The sequence below is a fragment of the Chroicocephalus ridibundus genome, unplaced genomic scaffold, assembly GCF_963924245.1.
Source record: "Chroicocephalus ridibundus unplaced genomic scaffold, bChrRid1.1 SCAFFOLD_92, whole genome shotgun sequence".
Lineage (NCBI taxonomy): Eukaryota > Metazoa > Chordata > Aves > Charadriiformes > Laridae > Chroicocephalus > Chroicocephalus ridibundus.
In genome coordinates, this window is record NW_026961708.1 from 71,671 (window position 1) to 89,070 (window position 17,400).

General features: G+C 53.1%; 1 protein-coding gene across 4 annotated transcripts; it reads right to left on the reverse strand.

Moving 5' to 3' along the window:
• Nucleotides 1-2,907: 2,907 nt before the first annotated feature.
• On the reverse strand, nucleotides 2,908-10,678 carry LOC134509598 (guanylate-binding protein 1-like). Of its 4 annotated transcripts, none has more exons than XR_010069359.1 (10): nucleotides 10,608-10,674; nucleotides 9,047-9,147; nucleotides 8,195-8,418; nucleotides 7,991-8,118; nucleotides 7,451-7,560; nucleotides 6,933-7,135; nucleotides 6,578-6,820; nucleotides 6,001-6,281; nucleotides 4,962-5,164; nucleotides 2,908-4,112 (listed from the first exon to the last, which is right to left on the reverse strand). XR_010069359.1 is itself a non-coding variant. In XM_063322170.1 (9 exons), the coding sequence occupies exons 3-9, from the start codon at nucleotides 8,385-8,387 to the stop codon at nucleotides 5,260-5,262; spliced, it is 1,323 nt and encodes a 440-aa protein (XP_063178240.1). In that variant the 5' UTR covers nucleotides 8,388-8,418; nucleotides 9,047-9,147; nucleotides 10,608-10,674; the 3' UTR covers nucleotides 5,208-5,259. The 4 variants fall into 4 exon arrangements, 2 of the variants coding, with proteins under 2 accessions (XP_063178240.1, XP_063178239.1); XR_010069358.1 differs by lacking the exon at nucleotides 2,908-4,112 and adding an exon at nucleotides 4,676-4,851; XM_063322170.1 differs by lacking the exons at nucleotides 2,908-4,112; nucleotides 4,962-5,164 and adding an exon at nucleotides 5,208-5,424.
• Between the last annotated feature and the right edge of the window lie 6,722 nt (nucleotides 10,679-17,400).

Sequence of the window (17,400 nt, forward strand, 5' to 3'; positions counted from 1 at the left end):
ACTATTATTCTTCCCTGAGCTGCCACTTCACCATGCCAATGCGGTCCCCACCTCTCAGCCTTTCCGCACATGGTCCCTAACCCCATCTTGGTAGCCCTCCTATGGGCCCACTCCAGTTCCTCCCCGCTCCTCCAGAAGAGAGAGCCCCACATGAGGACACACTATTCCAGATGTGGCCACACCAGTGCTAAGTCCTGGGGGTGATAACTCCCCTTGCCTGGGTGGCCACGCTCCTCCCGGCACAGCCCAATGTGCACGTGGCCATATTCATGGTTAGCACCACGGTCCTGTATGGCATCGTTCGTAATGCCCAGGCCCTTCTCCTCCAGGTTGCTCCTCATTCAGTTCAGGTCCAAGCCTGCTTTGATGTACAGGGTTGTTTTGTCCCCTAACGTAGAAGATGATAAGGAGAAGATCCCATCTCCTTGAAATCTTCTTGAGGTTTCTGTTGGCGTAATCCCTGAGATTCTCAAGGTGCACTTGGACTGAAGCTCCATTGTGCCTGCTGTTAGTGTGAGCGTGCAGATGCCCCACCTGACTTGGGGTGTCTGGCACAAGGACAAAGCATAAGGAATTTAAAGGACAGGACAGATCATACATTAAAAGAGGAGACACTAGTTAAATGAAATTGCAAGCCAAGGTAGGCATTACCATGGTGACCATCCCAGAAACACCAACTGAAGGGACAAAAGAAGCAAAACCAGAGCCAACAAGGGGAGCTTTAAGAGGGGTGGGCTGTTTGTATGGGAGGGCATGAGGATGATCCAAGGGAAGAACTTGGGAGGGACAAAGGAGGGAAGAAGGAGATAAAAGATGAAGCCAAGGATAAGGTCGTGGCTGTGTGGGGGTATCTGCCAAGCAGCCCTTCACCTGAGAAAGACTGACTGGCGTGGACACAAAACTGCTGTTGATCTGACCATACTTAGGTCTGCATTATTTCCATGGCCACGGCAACATGAGTGCTTTCCCGACCATCCTCAGGGAAAATGCCTGTAGTGGATGACAACACTGGAAGGGACCTCAGGAGGTCTCTAGCCCAATCGCCTGCTCACAGCAGGGTCAGCCATCAGGTTGCACCAGCTTGCGCAGGATTTTATTCATTTTTGGCCTGAAAACCTCCAAAGATGGAGATGGCACCAGCTCTCTGGGAAACATTCTTGTTGGTCATTGGCCGTCATCCTCCCATCACGTACCGTGGTGAAGAGCCCGACTCCTCCAGTTACCTCCTGAAAGGGGTGGGAAGGCTCTTCTGTGGTCTCCTCAAAGTCACCTTTTCTTCTGACTGAACAAATCCAGCTCGCTGAGCCTCCCTTAGCGAGACAGCTGACCTTACAACTGCACCCCTGAGATCTTTAAGACTCTTCCACTCCTGTTGGCTTCTCTTGCATGTGCAAAGGATGTCACGGTTGTGAGAATGTCGCCATCCTCCTGCCATGGCTTTTTGCCTGTGTCATTCTCCCTTGTCACCTTGATGTCACGCACAGGTGTTGCGGGCTGTGAAGAGGGCGTGATCTGAACAAGTAGCCCTTCACAAATAAACTTGGAACTCAAAATGCTGCAGGCCCAAGAGCCAACATCACACTGTGGGAGGGGCTGGTGCTGCGTTTGCCACACTTGGTGCTAAGCCACGTGCAGAGGAGGAATTCACGTCTACAAGAATCGCACTAACTGCTGTCAGTGGTGGCAGAAACACCAAAGCATTCAGGTCAGAAGGGACCTTGGGAAGTCTCTAGACCAACCTTCCACTCACATGAGGAGGAGCACTGAATTCCCACCAAGTTCCTCAGGGCTTCGCCCAACAGTGTCCTGGAAATGTTTTGAAATGGGGGCTTTGTCTAAGATTGTCAGGGGGCTCCAGGGTACCCTCTGAGGAAGGTGTGGGTGCCAGATAAGGAGAGACACAGGATTCCTTGACCCTCAACAAGCCGCTAGAAACCTCTGGAAGCTTCTAAAAAACTCCTTCTGCTGCCTTTGATCAACAGGTGCATTGCTGAGAGGCTGCTGAAGCTATTCCAGCCCTTGCACTGTTATTCCCTGCTGCTCTTCCAAGAAGGCACCAATGACATAGCCAGACTTGGATCTACAGGCCAGCCAGCCTCATCTTGATCCCTAGGAACATGAAGGAGCAGCTAATCCTGGAAACCATTTCCAGGCACGTGAACAACAAGAAAATCACCAGGCGTAGCCACCATGGATTCCAGAAGGAGACCAACCTGATAAACTTCTGCAACAAAATGATTGGCCAGGTCCCAGAGATTGAGGGAAGGGCACCTAGTATCCAATTTATGGTTTGGATTTTTTTCTTTTTATCATATCACAAATCTTTCTCTGGGTATGGGTTTCCTGATAAGAAAACCATTTCCCAGTTCTGGGTGCAATCTACCACAGCGGCACTTATAAGGGAAGGCGATGAGGGCACCTTGCCCACCGAGATCAAAAGGATAATGCAATCCCTGAAAAAGGATTTCCAGTCTCGGTGGCGTTTGCTTACGTTCACTTATGACCTCACCAGCAATAAAGCCACAGCTTTTGTTGTGACAATACGCAATGCTTCGGTACCCACCATACGCCCAGTCATTGCGCTGGGATTAAGCCACCCTGGAACCGTCCTCTGTCCCTTAGAACATAGAGTATGGACCCAAGAGCGTGGGAACCAATGGCAAACCATTGATGTTAAGCTGTGTGGTGTATGGGACCAATATGGGACCAATGAAACCCCTGACACTGTACTTGTAGATATTGGAAAAGGACATGCTTGTGTAGGAACTCTTTGTGATTATTTATAGACGACGGCGCTGTAGGGATACACAATCAATCAGATATTCGTATTTGTAGTTTTGCTGAAATTATGGAACGTGACTTTAACTATTCAGCTTGTCCTAGTTCCAGTATGGATAGGGTTAATTTTCCCCAGGCTCCGGCAGGGGCACGGGTATTCCATCCGGTGGCAGCCGTGCCCAGTCAGTAGCCAGGGGCTGCCAGAGGAGGGGTTGGGAAGTCACCAGTTGGGAGAGGGCTGGGCTGTCCCCGGTCCAGTGGGTGAGCGGTGGTGCCGTCATCTGTCAATCAGCAGGGGCACGTTCCACTGTCCGTGTTGTTGTTGTTGTTTTCCTGTTCCCTTTGCTGTCCCGTTAAACCGCCTTTGTCTCAACCCACGAGTTTTGCTTCTTCTTCCAATTCTCCCCCACGGCTGTAGGGGTTTGAGAGAGCAGCCGCGTGGTTCCTTGTTGCCGTCTGAGGCTGAACCACCACAGGCTCCCGTCCCAACCTACCAATTGCTGCCTTTTAACTACGCATTATATCAAGACTAATCGCCTACCACACACACACACCTCCAATGGAATGTGTACAAACTGTCTGAGAAAGAGGAAGAACATCCCTGATGGCAAACTCTCCTGGGATGGTCACCAACAGCAACCGGAGCTTTGAATTCAATGTTACATTCAGGAGTAGTTTTCTTAGATTTAACTTTATTGTGCTTATTGCTTGTAGCCATTTCATATATTAAAGTTTGGCGAAAGATGAAACAGATCATGTCAATAATTTGACTAGAATGTGGCAGTGGAGGGAGACAGTCTCACGGTGTGAGGGCTCGGCAGGGAAAACAGCCCCAGCACAACAGCAGGTGGAGGAGCAGAGCCCGGGCTTTGTCCCCGGGAGGTTCCCCAGGACCTTGCTCGCCGAGCAGGGTCAGTGCTCAAAGTGAGAAGAGCCTTGGGTGGGAAAAGCTCCATTGCAGAGGATGCCTTTCACCCACTGCTCCCTGGGTCGCGGGCTCACTGCTTCTGGGTCACTCTGCCTGGGACTGACGCCAAGCAAACCAGGTCGCGCTCACCACGTGGATTCCTGGTTTACTCACAACCTCCGTGCTACTTCCCGCAGCTGCAGAAAGTGCGACCCTAGGATATCAGCCAGCAGGCATAAACCTCGCTGGTCATGTTTCCCATAGCCCTGGTGAGGAGGTCTCTACACGAGGTGTGCTACGTTCCTCCGTGACGTGTTCTGAGCCTGGAAATATGCTCCCAGACCTGCCTGTTGGCCTTTCTGTGCCCCAGGCCACCCCGGCTTTACATGTTCCCCGTGCCTTCAGATGGAGTGAGAGACCAGGTGCTCTGGGAGGGAAGAGGAGAACATCTCCCGGAGGAGACATACATGAACATAGCAGATAGAGCGGTACAAGCAAACAGGGCGGTCACTTCTGCACTCCGTGGCAAGCATCTTGCAGGAAAAGCTTCAAAAATTTAACAGAATTCTACGTGGGGACACTACACACCTCTCTTCCCTTGTTGCTAGAGAGGTTTAAAGAAAATCTTCATCATAACTTCATGCGTAATACCGCAATTGCCACACAAGCCAAAAGTGACGCTACTGGTAACACTAACTCCTTCCAGTTGAAGGTATTATTGCCATATCCCTGGTTCTGTCCAAAGCCGCCGCCTATACCACCAAAGGGTCCCGGACCCGGTCCAAAGGGGCCTCCTTTACCACCAAAGGGTCCCGGACACCTCTCTTCCCTTCTTACTAGAGGAGTTTTAAAGAAAATCTTCATGGTTTCTTCCAGCGGAATACCAGAGTTAACACACAAGCCAAAAATATCATTAGTTGCCTAAAGTACTTCCAATAGAAGTTACTATTGCCATATCCCTGCTCCTGTCCAAAGCCGCCGCCTATACCACCAAAGGGTCCCGGACCCAGCCCAAAGGGGCCACCACTCCCACCGAAGCCACCGCCTATACCACCAAAGGGTCCCGGACCCCGTCCAAAGGGGCCACCACTCCCACCGAAGCCACCATTGAAACAGCCGCTCTCTTCCTGTGAAGAGTCAGATTGTCAGCAAGGGCACGGTGCGTGCTGTGGGAGCGGCACAGAGCCAAGAATCAATGGGAGGGACCCAGCTGGGACCCCTTCGCCATTCCTGCCTACTAGCCACGTCGTGGCACCTGCACCCTCCCACTTCGTACCTTCGATTTACGTTTGCTGGTCTTTGGGTGCTCCTCACGCCGCTTCTTAGGCTTCTTAGGCTGATCCTCCAGCTTCTTTCTCAGACGAGCCACCTCTTCTTCGGTGCTGTGCAACTTGTCCTGCAGCTTCTGCTTGTCTTCAGCCTCCTGCTTCCACCGGGCATCCCACTCCTGCTGAGCTCTCTCATACTGCTGTTGCACATCTGGGGACGGAGAAAGAGAGGTGTTGCAAAGGCAGGAGCTGAGCCCACAAGCCCCCAAGGAGTACTGTTGTGTGCCCCCCACCAAGCTTGGCCGTCTACAGGCAGTGACACATTGTAGTGTGACCCGGCACATTGTAGACACCATCGGTGATTTTTCTGTCCAAGTCCTGGAAGAGGTCCCTGAGCGTGGCCTCGCACTTCTCATGGGATGCCTGCTCGTTGTCCCTGCAGAACTTGTCCTTGATTGCCTCCACCTGGCACTGTCCGGAAAGGGGCAGAGGGAAGGAATCAGCCCAGGCTGAGCTGCGGCCACCGCTCTCACGCCGGGCAAAAATCAAGCCCTGTTGACATGGAAACTGGGATCGCCAGTCCGTGAGGTAATCGGCCAGGATGAGAAAGGGGGGGAGGCCATTCTGCGCTCAGGAACATCTCTGGACCAAGGTGCCCAGGAGCAGAGAGCACGCCAGGGACCACGGGCTTCACAAAAGACAGGGACAAGAATTAGTCGGCAGGAGAGGGGAAGCGTGGAAGGCTACAGGCTTCCAGCCAGGGCAGAGACACATCTGGGCTGGGGCAAGAGAGCGGGCAGGGCTGAGCCTCGTCCCCTTTGCAGCACGGCTTTTGAACCTAGGGAGAAGAGGTGGTGCAGCAGGACAACTGACAGCCTGCAGAACGTGAGAGCGGGCCTTGGGACCGAGTCTGCTCTGCAGTGGGCACAGCAGTGTCCTCTGGCAGGAGGCAGGAGACCCCCTCCCCCCAGGACCATGCTGTTTCCCCAAAGCTAAGGGGATGGTGGCGTCCCTGGGGGAATCCTGGCTGGGCTGGGGACCACCTACTGTAAGATCTGCCAGGAAAGAGCAGATCTCCTCCTCGAACGCCTGTTTCTGGAACAGCTCCAGCGTCTCCCGCTCGCACTGGGTGTGCAGATCCAGTAGCTCCTGAACCGTCTCCGTCGGCAGCTTCACCCGCCGCTCCATCAGGTCCTGGTACAACGTCACAGCCTCTTTCACTGCCGCTGCATTTACAGTCTTTGCCAGGGCGAGCACTGCGGTCTCCAGGCATGGCACTGCCCCGCTCCGGATGGTCTCCACGTAGCTCTCTGCCAGTTTCCCCAGCACTGCCAAGGAGGACCAAGGATGAGAGATCTGCAGCCTGAACAAAACACCGTCTCCTGCTCGCCGCTGGCTCCTGCCATATCCCTGCTGCCTGCCTGCCACAGCCTTCCTGAACTTCCTTTCCTCTTTCCCACCCCGTCTACAGCATCCAGCGGCTCCAGATCCACAGGCAGGGACAGCAGCCAGCAGAAAACCTCTCCCTTTCCCCACCTCCACCATTTGGCTGGGCATTTGATCCTTCCCCAGAGGCAGAGCCAAGAGGTGCTGGCCATCCAACCCTCTGCACAGCAGCACTCACGGGTCCCTGTTATGGTGCGGCCGCAAGGGATGGTCTTAGGCGGAGACTTTTCCCAGATGTGGCTGCAGAATTTCTCCACCTGCTGCTGGAATTCACAATCGATCTCATCGTCCGGAAGCTCCTCCAAGCGAACCAGGTCCCTCCTGTGGGCCGGCTGGTAAAAAACAAAGCACTTGCGATCCCGAAAGAACTGGCAGATGCATTCCCGGGGCTGGTTGTAGCGTTGGGTCTCTGGGCTGCTCCCTGTGGGGTAGGAGCACACGGAGCAAGTTCACCGGGGCTTGGGCTGTTGTTGACTTACACTGAAATGCTGCTGGGGTTGGACGTCTCCAGCAGCACAGCACCATTCCCTTACCAGCCTTTAACTTGAGTGCATTCTCCAAGTATTCGTCCTCAGAGATTTCCTTCCCATCCACCTCCAGCTGCAGTGTGAAGTCCCGGACCGTCCACACAAAAGTCGGGAAGATGGGGGCAACGTTTTCTGAATCCTCCAGTTCATCTTCGCTCTGCTCGGGTGCTGCTTTCAACTTGACCTGCTCAGTCAGCTTCATCACATAGCTAGGGAGCTGGCTAAGGAAACAGGGACCTCAGCTCTGAATGCAGGGGCATCGCCACCCTGCAACCGCTCAGCACTTCACGGGCAAGAGAGGAGACTCTGCGGGGACAGAGATCAGCCGGGAACCGCCGGAAGGAAGAGGGAGAAAACCCCTCAGCCTGGAGGTCCACCACATGGCACTCCTAAGGACTCAAAGCACAGCACTGGGCACCACCAGAAGGTCCTTTGGCTGTTTGAGGAAATAGGATTTGTCAAGCCCTTGCCCACCACTCAGGGAGAGGAGGGCACCTCTCCTGCTGCTGTCCCACCAAGGATACTGCAGCTGGTCCACAGCTTGCTGGTCAATGGTGCCTTTGCTGTTGTAGATCAGGGTGCTGGAGAGCAGCACCGTTAGCACAAAGATCCACATGTCGTTCTTCATGTCACCCTGGAGGAAGAACCTTTGGCTCTTATCAACAAAACCCCCTAAGTCTTGGGGGCAAAGCCCCACATGCCCAGACCCTCAATGCTCCTTACCGACAGGCCACGGCAAGACCAGGTCTTGGAGAGACCCACCCCCATGCCATCACCACCTCCTTCTTGAGCTGGGCTTATCCTCAGCTCTTAACTCTCAGGGTCCCACACACCTCTAGCAAAGTGCTCCCTGAGCTCCTCTGTCCTGTTCTGCTGCTCTTTCCCAGAAAAGCAGAGGAGTTTGGCACCTTGCCTGCCCCAGCCTCCTTCCCCATGGCCTCTGGCTCTTCCCAGCACGCTGGCTGAAGCCACCACAGGTGGTGGGAACCCCCCCGGCCTCTGGTCACCATGGCTGGTGACAAAGTGCTGGGAATGCGCAAAGGCAGCGGCTGCTTCTTCCACACCTTCTCCACATCACCCAGCCCTTCCGTGTCCAGCAGCACCAGAGTGTGTCCAGGCTTGCACGGGTGAGGTACACACCACATCCAGATACCCCTGGTGTGGGACTGCACACCACTGCCCAAGGAGAAACCTGTGGGGAGGTCGCAAGGGTCTCAACAGCGTTCGATACAGGTACGTTGGGCATCCGGGGCCGGGACCTCTCTCACCTTTCCTCTGACAAGCCAGCCTGTTCATGAGGTAGGACTTGCCAGTGCGGTACAGCCCTGTGATGGCCACCACCACCACGGGCTGGGTGATCCCTGACAGCACCTGCAGGGCCTCCTGCTGGACCACCAGCCCCTTCGTCCGCGTGTTCTCAATGAGGCACACGGGCTCCGGCATGTGGATTTCAGATGCCATTGCTGACGACAAACACAGCCTGGAGAGGAGACTGCAAGACGGGACGGTTAACACGGTGGGGACCTTCCACCTGCCTCCTCTTTTTCCCCATTGCAAGCGCTGCTGTGAAGACAACGATGGCCCTTAGACGAGGTGCACAGCCCCTTCCCGTTTATCCCAACAGAAACAGCTGCATTTCGGAAAGCCCGGCGGGATGATGGGAGTGCTCTGCACTATGTCCTGAGCACCACTTTGAAGTTTGCTGAGTGGAGAAATGTGCAAAAATGGGGGTGGGACATAGCGATGGCCTCAGGCAGGGCTCGAGACGAGAGGATCAACTGGAGAGTCACACCAGCCCCAAGGAAAGGAGAGGTCAGGTGGCGAGGCTGAAGCTGAGGGGAGCACCCCAAGAATTTTTTCATTAATTTCTTATGCCGAACCCCATCAAAGCCCCTCTCACCCCCCGCTGTGCCTCCCACAGGGACATGCGTGCTGCTGGCCCATGCAAGGCACCCATCTCTCCTTTCCTCCCCCCACACGTTCATCACTGATGCCCTGGCGTCCCTGTCACTTGTTGGGGTCCCTGTCCCTTGCTGGGGTCAGCAGGAGCCATTCCACAGCCCCAGCGTCCAGGGCTGCTTGCATGGGGTGGGGAGGAGGCATCATGGGAAGGGACTCACCGTCGTCTTCGTCACCTGCCCTGGGCTGCAAGAGCTTTGCTGCAGCCTGGCTCCTGCCCGCCTTTGTCCTGTGCCCTGGGCCTGCACCTCCCCTCCTATTCCTGGAAAGGAAGTGAGTCAGAGGCGAAAGTGAAAGCCATCAGCTCAGAACAAACACTCCGAGCAGGCAAGACAGAGATGGTTTAAAAAGTGAAGGAACAACAACGAAAAACAAACAACGCCACAGCAAACCCTCACCTCCTCCCAGCTGCCCGGGCCGTTTCAGAGCTGCACCCACCTTGGGAGACATCCCCCGACCCCCTTCTTCCTCGACCCCACCGCTTTTTCCTGCTGAGCGTGGCCTTATCTAGTGGGGAAGGGTGGGGAGATACGGGAAGAGGTTTCCTGGAGGACCTGTGGATTCCCCATGGAACTTGCGCATGACCCACCGTTGGACGTGCTCAAGGTCCAGTTGGACGGGGCTTTGAAAAACCTGATCGAGTGCAAGATGTCCCTGCTCACGGCGGGGGTTCGGACTAGGTGATTTTTGAAGGTCCTGGCCATGTCCTCACCCAACCTCTTGCCCACCCCCAGACCACTCACTGGTGGGGTGGTGTGAGCAGCAGAAAAGGCCCTTACTCTGTGTAAGCGCCGCTCAGCAATAGAGAAAACACCCCCGTGTTATCAACGCTGCTTTCAGCACAGTCCAAAGCACAGCCACATGCAGACTACAAGGAAGAAAATCAACTCCATCCCAGCCAAGACCAGCACAGGGTGAACAAGAAGTTGGGAGGGGACACAGCTGGGACACCTGACCTCTACCCAACCATTCTGCTCTCCTTGCACACACAGCTTTTGCTTTGCCTATTTTCATCTTAACCTAGGAGTTGTCTCACTGCTGACTCTCTCCCCCATCCCACGAGTTTGCGAGTGAGCGAGGGGCTGCGTGGGGCTTAGTTGCCACCTGGGGTTAAACCACCACCAGCCAACGCCATCACCAGCCCCTCCCAGGCTCCAGTCAACCCCATGGACATGGAGGCAGCAAAAGGGCTCAGCCCATGCACAGGCCCAGAACCTGCCCCACTACAACCTCCCGGATGCCCTGGGACTCGCTCCGGCAATGGCGAGCTCCACGGACACTGCCCACTCCTGGGCTTTGACTCCTCTCTGAGGACCTCACGAGCCCTGCCCTCTTCCAGCAACATCAAGGGGATTGACACTGGGGGACAAGAGGCTGCCCCTCCTGTCACGGGCACAGCGGGGAGGAGAGGAGAGCTTAGGGCACAGGGTGCGAGCCTGGGCGAGTCCTAACTTGCATGCAAAGCCATGGGGGGATGAACGCCTGCTCCCAGACACCCATTCCCCTTGCTCCATCCCAGAGCCTGAGCAGACCTTTGGACCTCGTCCTCCTCCCACCCGCTGGTGTCCCCCTCACTTGCTGGGGTCCCTGTCCCTTGTTGGGGTCCCTGTCCCTTGTTGGGGTCCCTGTCACTTGCTGGGGTCAGCAGGAGCCATTCCACAGCCCCAGCGTCCAGGGCTGCTTGCACGGGGTGGGGAGGAGGCATCAGGGGAAGGGACTCACCGTCGTCTTCATCGCCTGCCCTGGGCTGCAAAAGCTTTGCTGCAGCCTGGCTCCTGCCCGCCTTTGTCCTGTGCCCTGGGCCTGCACCTCCCCCCTCTTCCGGGAAAGGAAGTGAGTCAGAGGCGAAAGTGAAAGCCATCAGCTCAGAACAAACACTCCGAGCAGGCAAGACAGAGATGGTTTAATAAGTGAAGGAACAACAACGAAAAACAAACAATGCAACGGAAAACCCTCACCTCCTCCCAGCTGCCCGGGCCATTTCAGAGCTGCACCCACCTTGGGAGACATCCCCCGACCCCCTTCTTCCTCGACCCCACCACTTTTTCCTGCTGAGTGTGGCCTTATCTAGTGGGGAAGGGTGGGGAGATACAGGAAGAGGTTTCCCTTTGGATTCCCCATCAGGACAGGTGACCAAAAATTGACCAATGTTGGGGGATATGGCGGGTCCGTAGACCCCTTGACAGAAGAGATAGAGATTGCAGTGTACCCATAAGAAGGCCGCCAGTTGCATCATATAAGGACAATGTAACAAAAAGGAGAAAGAAGAAGATTGCTTGAGAGAACAACGAGAGTTAGGCTGTGAGAAAGCCAGATTTTGAGCAATGTGAACAGGATTTCAATAACCAATCGTATTGTAGCTACGAGCGCCTGTGCTATGTCACCTAACCAATTGAATGCGTAGAAAGAACGCGTGAACGGAGCGTGAACAAAAGATTAGATATATAAGAAAGCCAAGTTTGTAATAAAGACTGAGCTTAACTTAACTCTTCAAGGAGAGTCTTGTCGTTTGTCCGTCCCGACTGAAAGAAAATGGCTGTTAAAGAAAATAAGGGACTGCTCCTCATGAACACAAAAGATAAACAATATGAGTACGTGTTGCCTCGTGACCAAATAGCAGCTGTAAAAGAGACTCAAAGAGGGATGGGTGTTATCCACCCTGGACGACTGGTGCGTCCCTCTGCACCTCTTGCTCCAGCCTTGGGGGAAACGGAGGCATGGCCTTCTCCTCCTATCTCTACTAACCCCATCTCGAGTCTGGGTTTTCCATCCTTGCCACCTGAGTCAGACGATGAGGAGGGCAGTCCTATAACGGGTGAGGAAGGGACTGAAGTGGTGGACTCTGGGGAGCCACCCCCATCGTACACAAGATGCCCCTGGACGCTTGGGGGCCAATTGGCAAAGGTTTAAGTGCCTTACTAATAGGAAGATCTAGTAGCACCTTACAAGGCCTCATGGTACATGTTGGAGTGATTGATGCTGATTACACAGGACAAATATGTGCCATGGTATCGACAGCTACACCACCTGTGACTATTGAGAAAGGAACTCGACTTGCTCAGTTAGTCCCATTTCAAAGTTGTGTTCCACAAAGGGACAACGTTACACGTGGTGATGGTGGTTTTGGTGCTACGGGAAAGCCACAAGTCTATTGGGTGCAGACGGTATCTGATCAATGCCCACAAATGCATTGTGTTTTTGAACTTAGTGATGCCACTCCCAAGAATTCCATCTGTGAATAACATGGAGCCTACCAAAAGATATCAGTGGAAAGTGTTGCCACAAGGTATGAAAAACTCGCCTACAATTTGTCAATGGTTTGTAGCAAAAGCGTTGAGTCCAATGCGTGCCCTGTTCCCATCTGATTACTGTCACCATTACATGGATGATATTCTGCTAGCGGCTGCAACACCGCAACAGTTAGAAAAAATGGAACAGAAAAAACGGGAATCATTGTGTGAATATGGCTTAATAATCGCCCCAGAAAAGGTACAAAGGCAACAACCGTGGTTATACCTGGGAATGACAGTATGAGCTCAGACAGTCATGCCACAACCTATCCAACTACAAATAGAAGTAAAAACGTTGAATGATGTACAAAAAATTAGCAGGAATGATTAATTGGATTCGGCCCTATGTTGGTATTCCATCTTCCAAATTACAACCCCTCTTTGAGCTATTAAAAGGTGACACTAATATTTTAGCCCCACGAATGTTAACTGAGGAAGCAAAAAAAGTGGTAGCTGAAATAGAACAAGCTCTTAGTAGTAAACGCGTACGGAGACGTGACTTAGCGGTTTCGGTGCAGGCCTTTGTGTTAGTAGATCAATTAGTGCCATTTGCTGTGATTGCTCAATGGTGTGAACAATGGGATGATCCCTTACGTGTTTTAAAATAGATTTTTTTGCCCAACAAGATGAAGAAAACAGCCCCTGGTCTATTTGAGCTAATAGCACAAGTTATTAGAAATAACTAGAACTCGATGTTCAGAACTGATGGGAAGAGACCCCGAACAGCTTGTAGTCCCTGTCCAGAGGGATTATTTTGAACGGTGCTTAGCTAACAGCACTGCCCTACGAGCAGCCATGACCAATTATACAGGGCAGGTGAGCTCCCATTTACCTTCACACCCGCTGATCAAATTGGGCACCCAAATGGCCTTTGCACAGAAAAATCTCAGTCGCAGAAACCCAGTGGAGGGCCCCACGGTGTTCACAGATGGATCAGGAAAAACTGGAAAAGCTGCCATTGTCTGGAGACAAGGAACACAATGGCAACATAAGATTGAACATCAAGAATGTTCGCCCCAAGTCGTAGAATTACGGGCGATGACCATGGTGTTTCAGAACTTCCCCAGCCCTGTCAACATTGTGACAGATTCGGCTGATGTGGCTGGACTGGTACTAACGCTTAGATAAGGCTGTTTTAGGTAATGTAACCAATGAATTGCTGTTTGGCGTATTGAAACTCTTACGGATAACAATACAAAAGCGACAGCAAGAATATTACGTGATGCATATTAAAAGTCATACCCAGTTGCCAGGATTTATTGTAGAAGGCAATGCACAAGCTGATGCTTTACTGTCTGCAGTGGCCCTGGGACCTGTGCCCAACGTTAAACAGCCAGCCATAGCATCGCCTAGTTTTTATCATCAGGGATATCGTGCTTTAAAACGTCAGTTTAATCTTAATAACGCTGAAGCTCGCAATATTATTGCAGCCTGCCCCGATTGTCAAGATCAACATGTACCTATATTTTATGGCACCAATCCACGAGGATTACGTGCTTTACAGCTTTGGCAAACTGATGTCACACATATTACTGAATTTGGCCGTTTGAGGGATATCCATGTATCAATTGATACCTTTTCTTCTGCCCTTGTTGCCACTGCTCACGCTGGAGAATCAGCTCGGGACGCCCTATGCCGTTGGCAGCGTGCATTTTCTGTTTTAGGTGTCCCACCACAGATCAAAACTGATAATGGTCCTGCTTACGTATCGCAAAAAGTAGCTTGTTTTTACAACTCTGGGGCGTGACACATGTCACAGGCATCCCCCACTCACCCACGGGTCAGAGTATTGTTGAGCGTGCGCACGGTACCCTGAAACGCCTTTTACACAAACAAAACGGGGGAATGCTAGGGGAAACCCCTGAAGCACGATTAGCTAAAGCTGTATATGTCTTGAATTTTTTGCAGCTTGCTGATGATACTCCTGCTGCGATGCCACCCCTCCTTCGGCACTTTGGTTCTCTGGTGACCCAGGAACGGGTGGGTCCTGGAGCAAAAGCGCTGATGCGGGACCTCAGGACAGGACCGTGGTTGGGCCCGCATGACTTAATCACGTGGGGAAGGGGTTATGCTTGTGTTTCCACAGGTCATGGACCACGGTGGGTGCCCGCAAGATACGTCCACCCGTATTTGAAGATAACCGGGACGGGGGAACAAAGCGAACCGGCAGGATGACTCCGGCTATCTTGCTCACCATCTGCCTTAACGTATTTACTGCACTCTCCTCAAGGGTTTGGGTTCCACCTCAACCAAAGAATAATGTATGGGTCATCCTGGCTAACTTAACGGGCCAGGACACGCTTTGTTTGTCAACCTCATCACCAGAGAATCCATTCTCAACGCGTCTGGTGGGACAGCCCTTAGACACCTGGCCTGTGACGGAGTTTCAGAAGCACTTGATGAAAGGGGGTGAGGTAGTTGATAACTGGGATGCTTGGGTACCCTGTCTGCAACACAGTAACCTCGAACCATGAGAACTAGAATTACTGGGTTCTGTCGAAATGGATTACTGTTTATATTTTAATTATAGTGGCAAAAATCAGTCAAACATTCAATGTGTTAATTCTAGCCTGATCGTTTATAGAAATGAATCTGTTTGGTGCAACTCCACATCAACCAATGTCTCTAAATCTACTCCTCACCCTCTTCGCTTGCCAGCAGAAATCTTTCTCATCTGCGGAGATAGAACATGGCCTGGTACCCCCGCTCATATTAAAGGGGGCCCCTGTAGTTTAGGAAGATTAACCCTACTAACACCAAATACATTGATGATTGTGCAGCACCACAGGCACCAAAACAAAGTGCTCACGCATTCAGAAATAGCTGCAATGACAATGTACAATTTTGGAACCCTGGAGAAATAATCGCAGCATCCTTTTTAGCCCCCGGGGTGGCGTCAGCTAAAGCGCTCGCTGCGCTTAACAAGCTTGGATGTTGGCTGGCTGAGCAATCTAATGCTACTTCCCTAGTTTTGAGTACTTTACTGTTAGATGTAGACTCAGTTAGACATGCCACACTGCAGAATCGAGCTGCAATAGATTTTTTGTTGCTGGCTCAAAGTCATGGCTGCCAAGATTTTGATGGGATGTGCTCCATGAATTTATCAGACCACTGTCGATCTATTCATGCACGCATACAAGAGTTGATGGAACGAACGAAAAAGTTAAAGGAAGAGGATGGGTTCTTCTCTCTTGATGACCTTTTGCAAAACTGGGGACTCTCGGGATGGCTGGTTTCAATAGTCAAAGCAGGATTAATAATATTGTTGATAGTTGTAGTTGTGCTAATGATGGTGCCATGTCTCATCTCCCTACTGCAAAGGGCCCTGCAGCAGGTGATGGGGGCGGCATTTGTAGCACAAATACAAAAAGGGGGAGTTGTTGGGGGATACAGCGGGTCCATAGACCCCTTGACAGAAGAGACAGAGATTGCAGTGTACCCATAAGAAGGCCGCGAGTTGCGTCGTATAAGGACAACGTAACAAAAAGGAGAAAGAAGAAGATTGCTTGAGAGAACAACGAGAGTTAGGCTGTGAGAAAGCCAGATTTTGAGCAATGTGAACAGGATTTCAATAACCAATCGTATTGTAGCTACGAGCGCGTGTGCTATGTCACCTAACCAATTGAATGCGTAGAAAGAACGCGTGAACGGAGCGTGAACAAAAGATTAGATATATAAGAAAGCCAAGTTTGTAATAAAGAGTGCGCTTAACTTAACTCTTCAAGGAGAGTCTTGTCATTTGTCTGACCCGACTGAAACGACGTTTTTGTTCTTTTCTTTCTTCTAGTGAGCTGCTTCTGGGAGCCGTAGCTACCAACTTCACCTTCCTGCCTAAACACATGTCAAATTCCTACAGATAGGGCTGAGGAGGCCCTTTCCCGTGGCGTCGGGTCAATAGGAGGCGTTAGGACGATGCGTGGCGAGGAACGGGGTTGTTCAGCTGCGCTCTGAAATGAAATGAAAATTTCTATGTTTTTTAGAAGTTGCCTTCACGCCCCCAGCATCGGTCCCTGCCACAAGTTACACAGCAGATGGTCTCACACGATCTTGCAGCCAGAGGTGCCTCGCTACCAGAGAGCAATCTGTTTAATGAACAGGATACAGGCCAGGAGGGATCTCTGGCCTCCAGCTCACGCCAGTTGTCCCGGCTCCCCCACGCCACACGCTGTTCACGTAGCGGGAGCGAGAGGCCTCTGTTCCTACCGGGGTGTCCTTGGTAGTGCCAAATCCTCCCCAGTGCCAGGAGGGGATGAACTAACCCAGTGCCTGGGGTCCTGCAGAGCACAAAGAGACCCAGCATCTCGTCATCGGATGTTGTGCAGAATCCCGGCCTTTTCTGGGAGCATGCAGCAGTGGGTGCCGTCTCCTCCCGGTGTCACGCACCCAGGGGAAGTGCAGCCCCCTCCGAGGGGGACCCAGAGCTGCTTGTTTCCCAATGAGGAGACTAAAAGACCCGAGAGCAGGATTTGAGGGAGGGCTGGGCAGGGGAGCGTGCCACCGAGGGATGCTGCGTGACCTTCCCTCGCACCCTCCAGGTCCTTGTTCCTGTCTCTGCGTCACTCCAGGCAGCGCAGCACAGGCGACAGTCACAGAGGCATTTGCCGTGTGGCACAAGGAGGCTGCGGGTGCAGTTTCGTCCCCACAAAGCTCGGCTGAACCAACTTGGTCCTTTTGCCCCCTGAAAAATACTGTTGAAAGCAAAAAGCACTTGCACACAGAGCCCTTGGTAGGGGCCGGAGACACCCAGCCACCCCGAGCCCCTTCCCTCCCCAGCAGGAGCTGGGGGGGCTGTTGGGGGGCCGTTGGGAGGGGGCGGAGCACAGGGAGCCCCAACATTCCATCCTGGAAACGCCAAAGAGTCCTTAGCAGCCGAGAGACTGAGGGGACCCACCATGGCGCTGCCACCTCTGTGGCTCCCACTGTGTGGCCCCCGCGCCTCCCCAGCGCCCCAGAGCCATCAGGCTTTTGTGCTCCCACAAACCTTCTACCCCCAAGGCAAGGAACGACCCCGACCCACAGCCCGCGGACACTCTCGGGGCCAACAGCGCAGGAGGTGACCATGGCTCCTGTCTCTCTTCCAGGCGCAGCCACCCTGTTCCCATAAACCGGGCAGCAGCTGCTCTTCCCCATGGCCTGGGCACCCCCAGTGGGGGCAGCCCCACAGGCCCCGCCACCAGGTATGGCACCCCTGTCCCCTCTGCCACCCCGACACCATCAGCACCCTG